Source organism: Nansenia antarctica (assembly GCF_963989245.1).
Source record: "Nansenia antarctica genome assembly, chromosome: 1".
NCBI lineage: Eukaryota > Metazoa > Chordata > Actinopteri > Argentiniformes > Microstomatidae > Nansenia > Nansenia antarctica.
The window spans coordinates 38,043,456-38,050,955 of NC_137674.1; the positions used below are offsets into that span (position 1 = coordinate 38,043,456).

At 52.3% G+C, this 7,500-nt stretch overlaps 1 protein-coding gene across 2 annotated transcripts in view; it reads right to left on the minus strand.

Annotated features, from left to right (window-relative positions):
* The window catches only part of LOC308164712 (TRAF2 and NCK-interacting protein kinase-like), a gene marked incomplete at both ends in the record, with an annotated part of 48,017 nt that overhangs the window by 7,221 nt on the left and 33,296 nt on the right, over positions 1 to 7,500 (minus strand). The window contains 7 exons of one of the 2 annotated variants that reach the window (XM_080538728.1): positions 145 to 168; positions 651 to 748; positions 1,501 to 1,616; positions 1,750 to 1,856; positions 2,683 to 2,925; positions 3,152 to 3,316; positions 7,409 to 7,500. The exon at positions 7,409 to 7,500 is cut by the window's right edge and continues 112 nt beyond it. In XM_080538728.1, the coding sequence (XP_080394854.1) occupies positions 145 to 168; positions 651 to 748; positions 1,501 to 1,616; positions 1,750 to 1,856; positions 2,683 to 2,925; positions 3,152 to 3,316; positions 7,409 to 7,500 (845 nt within the window). The remainder of the gene's footprint in view (positions 1 to 144; positions 169 to 650; positions 749 to 1,500; positions 1,617 to 1,749; positions 1,857 to 2,682; positions 2,926 to 3,151; positions 3,317 to 7,408) is intronic. The other variant, XM_080538727.1, reaches the window with a different exon arrangement.

Genomic DNA, 7,500 nt, shown 5'->3' on the forward strand with positions numbered 1-7,500 from the left:
TTCATAGTTCCCTTCCCAAACAGATAAACAGCCTATCCTCTACCCCTCCACCATGCTAGGGCAAACAGAGAGAGAGAGAGAGACAGAAAGAGAGAGAGAGGCCGAGAGAGGGGAAGAGGATGAGATTAAAAGGGGGACACTAACCTCATCTATGGCTTTCTTATAGCTCTGGGGGAAGGAGGGAGTCAACAACAGAAGAGATGGAGGACAGAAGGAAGGAGAGAGAGAGGGAAGGAGAGAGAGAAAGAGAGAACCAGATGAGTAGCAGAAGAAGAGGCAAGTAGAAGATTCCCAGGAGGTGAAAGGCACCTTACCATCCACCAAGAAGGCAGCAAGGGCATATGTGTGCGTGTGTGTGTGTATGTGTGTGTGTATGTGTGTGTGTATGCATGAGTGTGTGTGTATGTATATGTATGTGTATGCGTGTGTATGCGTGTGTATGTATGCATGAGTATGTGTGTATGTGTGTGCGTACGTGTGTGTGCGTATCTGTGTGTATACCTGCGTGTGTGTGTGTGTGTGTGTGTGTGTATGTATGTGTGTGTATGCTTGTGTGTGTACGCTTGTGTGTGTATGTGCGGATGCATGCACGTGTGTGTGTGTGTGTGTGTGTGTGTGTACGCTTGTGTGTGTAAGCGTGCTTTACTCACTGCAGGTCTGCTGGGTCGGGCTGACTCCCGGCCCTCCTCCTGTTTGGGCTTAGCCTCCTGATTGGCTCCTGGGGGTGAACCCTCCGGCTGGGCTTGACCTATCACAACAGAGGCGAGGAGTCAGCATAGCAGTAGCGGTAGTCGGTTTCTGCAAACTCTTCAGTCTTCACTAAACGTCTTTTTCAGTCTATAAAGCACAGCTATAATGCTGACCTGCTTTCTAGCATGATTTAATGGAACGCAGAGATAAAAAAATAAAATCTATTTTCTGATGAAAGGGAACATTGGTGTTAGGAGTTTCACAGATAGACCGCTGGCAGGAAAAGAGACAGCAGCTCTCTACAGACGCCATTGTGCCTCCTTTGAAATAGAACGATGTACGATATTTTATGTCAGATGGCGTGTTTAAAGTCTGTCAGAAAGCCCATGCATTATTCAATATCCCTCCTTTTTCATTTGATCAACTGGTGCATGTCTGCCTATCTCTCTCTCTCCCTATCTTTCTCTCTACCTCCCTCCCTCCTTCCTTCCTTCCCTCCCCCTGTCTCCCTCCATCCCTCTGACAGGGTAACAGGGTAGATCAAACGTGTTGATCGGAGCAGAACTGGAACTGACACCAGCCGACAGCAAGCCCCTGTGACTACCACTCAACCCTACTCAGCTACAGTGTGTTTGTGTGTCTGTGTGTGTGTATATATGTGTGTGTGTGTGTGTGTGTGTGTGTGTGTGTGTGCATGTGTCTGTGTGTGTGTGTGTGTGTGTGTGTGTGTGTGTGTGTGTGTGCGCGCATGTATGTGTGTGTGTGTGTGTGTGAGTGTGTGTGTGTGTGTGTGCGTGTGTGTCTGTGTACCTTTCCTCTCTGTGGAGCCTCCCTGTGAGGAGGGGGAGGAGGAGGAGGAGGAGTTGGAGGAGGTCCTCTGCAGCGCTGCGTCCAGAGACAGCTCCGAGCGGCGCAGATCTGGGTTACTATGACAACATGTACACACACAGCCATCATTCTAAATGCAAGGAAGTGTTACTGAGTGTGTGTGTGTGTGTGTGTGTGTGTATGTGTCTATGTGTGTGTGTGTGTGTGTGTGTGTGTGTGTGTGTGTGTTACCTGGCCCTTATGAGCTGTGATCCAGTCCGTGGGCCGAGGCCTTGGCCTCCGTTGGGGGAGTTCTTCCTGACCAGAGCGGGGGAGATGGAGGTGGTCCTCTGTGGGACCTGGAAAGCGAGCGAGCGACCGCGACCACACACACACACACACACACACACACTCATTAGAAGAGACGGAGACAGACAGGACACAAGAGTACAGTAGTATAGAGAACAGAGAAAGGGCTTAACCATTAATGAATGAATTAGTCCTTAAACACAGCGATCTGTAATCCACAAACAAAGCACACGGCTTTGCCTTTGACTTCAGTAAATAAATACTTAGAAGTCCAGTTTTTTTTTACGTGAGCTGACATTTTTGAGGGCTAACATCTAACTCAGCATCTCTCCAACTGCACATTATGGTGACGATGTGTAGCATAGTCACGCACGCACATACACGCACGTAAACACGCACGTAAATTTAAAAAGCAGTCGCCTTCAAAATAAAAGGAATGCAGTTGTATTGCACGCATTGCGTACAATTATTTACATGTTATTTCTATTATTATGAAAATAATTATTTTTCTATTGACCTCACGCGGGGCCGGGCAGGGATAGCCAAAGGGCCCCATGTGACCCGGGGGCCGTACGATGCCCAGGTCTGGCTTCATGGGTAAATAAACCTCCCAGTGTCTGCTGAGAGGAGAGGCTGCTGTTATGAGACGGATGTGAACACAAACATCTTCAGGGGCATTTCTTGTTTTCTTGTTCAAGTGTAGTGGAGAGTTTTAGTGAAAATAAACATTGTTTTTTTCGCGCTGTAAATTGGAGTAGAGTCGAGTGTTCATTTGTCTCCCTTCCCTTGCCTGCCTGCCTTGCCTGTCTGTCTGTCTGTCTGTCTGTCTGTCTGTCTGTCTGTCTGTCTGTCTGTCTGTCTGTCTGTCTGTCTGACCTTGGGTGGGATGTCCTCCTCCCGTAGCCAGGCGGTCCTCTCTCTCTCGTCTCGGCTGGCAATGCGTGGTGGGGGGGCCGGGGTGTCAGAGGTGGGGTCCGAGTTCTGTCGGGGGGGCATCTCTGGCCGGGGGGAGCCCGTGCCGCCGCTGCCCCCCTCCCCCAGGGCCGACCCTGACTGGTCCTGCAGGGACTGGGAGCCAGACATGGAGCTGTGGGTCTTCACTGGCACCAGGTGGGCCATCTGAGGGGAGAGGAGGATGAAGAGAGAGAGGGAGAGAGAGAGAGAGGGAGAGAGGGAATGAGGAGGAAGGCCAAGAAAGAGCAACAACAAACACAAAAAATGGCACACGCACGCACGCACCCACACACACACACACACACACACACACCCCTCCACCTCTCTCTCTCTCTCGCACACACATAAACAAACCCACATCTCTCACACTCACACACACACACACACACACCTGTGGTTCGACGGAGCGGTGCACGGGTGGGGTCCGGGCGGGCTGCATGCCCCCGCTGCTGAAGGACTCGGACCGGGGGGGCAGGGACGGGTCCGAGATCCGGTTGGACACCTTATGCTGCAGCGCCGGGGAGCTCTGCCTGTTCAGCTTAGAACGCTCCTCCACCTAGGACGGGTCACACAGGGGCGTGTCAGAGCAAGCCACGCCCACTCACAGCCCAACCACCAATCACTGCCCTCTACCCACTCCAGCCATCTCCACCCCCCTCCCTGCTCCCCTAGCCAACAGACAGCCTCACAGCCCTACGATGTGGGACAACATCTGAAGAAGGATAGATGGGAATGTGTGAACGTGTGTGTGTGTGTGTGTGTGTGTGTGTGTGTGTGTGTGTGCACGTGTGTGTGCCATTTTTTGTGTTTGTTGTTGCTCTTTCTTGGCCTTCCTCCTCATTCCCTCATTCCCTCTCTCCCTCTCTCTCTCTCTCCCTCTCCCTCTCTCAATAGGCACGTGTGTGTCTATTGTAACAACTTGTATGTTTGAACGCCTGTCTTTTAAAAGTTGATTGTGTTTTTTATAAGCGGACGCTAACCGAATTTCCCCTATTTGTATTGTTATTAAGATGACTTGACAGCTGAGTGATTGTACACAGCCAGGTGAAGGTGTGAATGGTTCTTTGGTGTCTTGTAGAGTAAAGTCATGTAAGGACATTTGCAAATCCACTGTAGTGTCTGTGGTACGGCATGGGGCTTGGATGTCTGCGTTCACTCTGACTGGGGTGAACAGACACTTCCTGTGGGGGCAAACTAACTCCATTTCACAGCTTGAGATATACCCCCTGGGGTATATATTCATTTGTCTATGAGGGTGTCCTACATACTGCAGAGTGGTGTGTGTGTGTGTGTGTGTGTGTGTGTGTGTGTGTGTGTGTGTGTGTGTGTGTGTGTGTTGGGGGAGGGGGGAGGGGGTCCCACATAGGAGATGAGTGAAAGTGTCTGATGGCTATGGCAGGTGGTCAACAACAATCCCTAATCTCCTTCAGTAGACACCACCAAGAGCCCCCATTCAGGCCGACTGTGGGTGTGTGTGTCTGTGTGTGTGTGTGTGTGTGTGTGTGTGTGTGCACGCGCGCGCGATGCAAGTGACAGAGAAAGAAAGCCCGGCAATCAGATTAAGAGATTATTTCCTCTCTCCACAGAGAGAGGGAGCAGAGAAGCCCATGTCTGAGCTATACACACTCCCTCAAGGTTCAAGGTTCAGTAGAGCATGAGTGAAAAGACCCCCCCCCCCCCCCTCCAGGTAAAGGGATTCCGAACTAGCGGTGTGGTTTCTGTGGTAAATCTACCTGGAGAGTAATCTAGTGGGATTAATGTGGATTACTGCCGTACAGGGCCAGGGCCAGACAGGGACTAATGCATCCATGTGTCAATCCAAATAGAATGGCGGTGTTAGTCGCTGGCTCGGAAGAGACCACAGACAGGCAGCTACTGGTGAAGTCATCATTAATGGACAGCAACAACACATAAAACACACTCCACTACAGCCGTCTAGAGACATACTACATCAGAGGCAGGTCATTGCATGTTGGTCTGAGGAGTCATGCAATCACAGGTTAGAATCAAACTGCTCCTACAAGCTGAAACATGGAGAGAGAGAGGGGGGGGGGGGGGGGAGAGAGCGCAAGAGAGGGGTCCCAGAACCTAGAGTCTAGATGGAGAGAAGTCAATGTATGTGCAAAGCTTTTGGGTGCCTGTCAATCTGTTAATGTAAGACCCAGAATTGATGAGTCATCGGTGTGTGTGTGTGTGTGTGTGTGTGTGTGTGTGTGTGTGTGTGTTTGGCCTCAGACACCCAAAAACCTTCACACATAACAGAGAGAGAGAGAGAGATGGTTAATTGCGTCCACTGCTGCATCTAAAGAAAGTGTCAACCAGAGGGATGGAGGGATGGAGGGAAGGAGGGAAGGAGGGAGGAGATCGGGAGGGAGGAGAGCCGGAGCACTATCTAACACCGCAGCAAGACTCCTGGGAGATTCAGAGGGTCTTTAGGACCACCATGTTGATCTGAGAACTAAAGAGCATCCCACCACCGATAGGCCAGCACCCAGCACCAAGCAACAAGCCTGGAGATGATTCGCTGACTAACTGACCGTCAAGGAAGTGGGGTCCTCGCTGACATCATCACCCCTTAGGAAGAGGAAGGTGCTGTTCCAAAGGATTGTGGGATGTTGGAGGGGATGGGTGATGGAGGGAATGGCATGAGAGGATCCCTATCTAGGTGGGAGGTGTGGAGGCGGTGGGCAACATCTGGTTAGAGGTTTTGATTGGATCAGACCCAGTCCCTGTCCCAGTCCCTGTGTGTGTGTGTGTGTGTGTGTGTGTGTGTGTGTGTGTGTGTGTTAAATCAATATAGTATTCTATATACAGTATAAATTCTGAGTGTATGCCCAGCATATATAATAACTATACACATATTCATGAAGTTAAGTGGGTTTATTTGGTAAATGCAAAGCATAAAAATATATTTGTATATGTATACTTGGTATAGTAACACTAACTTTGATCAGTAGAGTTATACTGTTATAAGTACTGATATAAACACCAACATGAAATTGCAATTAATTACATTATTAAAAAAGATTATGAAAATATAAACATGTCTGTGTATCCTGTGTGTGTGTGTGTGTGTGTGTGTGTGTGTGTGTGTGTGTGTGTGTGTGTGTGTGTGTGTGTGTGTGGGTTGGTGCTACTTTCCTAGCCCCATAGGTCTGATTGTGAGCTGGGACTGGGAGCTGAAGGGGGATCAGTCGGGGGAGAGTTGAGAGGGTGAGGAGGCGGAGAGCTCCAGGAGGGAGGAGGTGGGGGAGGTTTTGGGGGAGCCGCGGGGGGAGAGGCCCAACCACTTTAAGACCCCTTTCACAGCTGGGAGGGGGCCGTAGAGGGTAGAGTTAAAGAAGGACTTGGGTTGGGAGCGGGAGTGTGGGCCGTAGGGGCCAGGGACTGACAACAGCTCCCCCACGTCCCAGGAGGAGTTACTGCGCCTGGGCAGAGCCTCGTCCAGGTACCGCCTGAGCATGCCCGCCGGGGCGGAGGACGCCAGGTCCAGCTCCTGGGTCGTGACCTCTGACCTCCGTCTCTCAGAGGAGGGGACGGGAACCTGAAGGAGGTCGTTCTGATTGGAGGAGGGAGGGGACCGGGACAACCCCCAGGAGCGGAGGGAGTGCTCTGGGAAGGAGGCAGATAGGTCACACTGGGGTGGTGGGTAGTGGGGGTCAGGGGGCATGACCCCCCAGGAAGGGATCAGGCTCTCCTGGCTGCAGGACAGCCTCAGCCTCCCCCTATCCCACATATCCTCCACACCCTGCCTTCCCTGCCTTCCCTTCCACCAGGTGTTCTCTCTGGAGTCTACCTCTACGTCTATTCTACGGCAGGGAGACACAGAGATACCGCGACGGCCACTAACCCGTTTGGCGGCCGAGGCAGGGGGAGGGCCAGGCTGGGGCTCGAGCCCCTGGTTCTTAGCCCCATGGCTGGGACCAGAGGTGGGCCTACCCCTGGCCCCCTGGTTGTTGGATCCTTGGATGTTGGGGTTAAGGCAGGAATTCGGCCCCTGGGCCTGGAGGTTTGGCCCCAGGCCGGGAGCCTCTTTGGGCCCCTTATTGGGCCCCTGGCCCGGGCCCGGGGATCCGGGGCTGCGTCCCCTCTCGCCGCCGGCTCTCTGCGCCCGCAGCTCTCGCACCTGCAGGCTGATCTCCTGCTTCAGACCGGGATCCAGTGGATCCGTATCCATAGAAACGCGGATGTGAGGTGTGCGGGTGTGGGAGACGAGGTCAGAGTTGTGGGAGGGGGTTCGCCTGGGGGGGTTGGCTCGGGGGAGGGGCTGGGAGCGGCCCGAGGCTGGTTGGTTGAAGGACTGATGATGTTGTAGGAGGGGGCGGGGAGAGTTACTCTGTGGGCGCTGCTTCAGGACCTGGAATAGGTCAGAGTGAGATTACAAACATGCAAACAGACAGAGAGACACACACACACACACACACACACACACACACACAAATGAAACAACAAAACATATTCTATTCCGCACTCATAGATTCATCCACAATCTCCATCAACACCTAGTAAAGAGTACATTCTGGTTAGTCCCCCCAGGATTCTTCACTCACAATCCAGCTCCTGTTGAGGTAAACTGTTAGCCGATGCGAGTGTGTGTGTGTGTGTGTGTGTGTGTGTGTGTGTGTGTGTGTGCGTGTGTGTGTGTTACCTCTTTGGCCCAGGCTGGTTTGTCAGTAGGGTTAGCAGCGTCTTTATAGTGGTACAGCTGCTTCTTGTCCACTGGTCTCCCCCCCCCCTCCT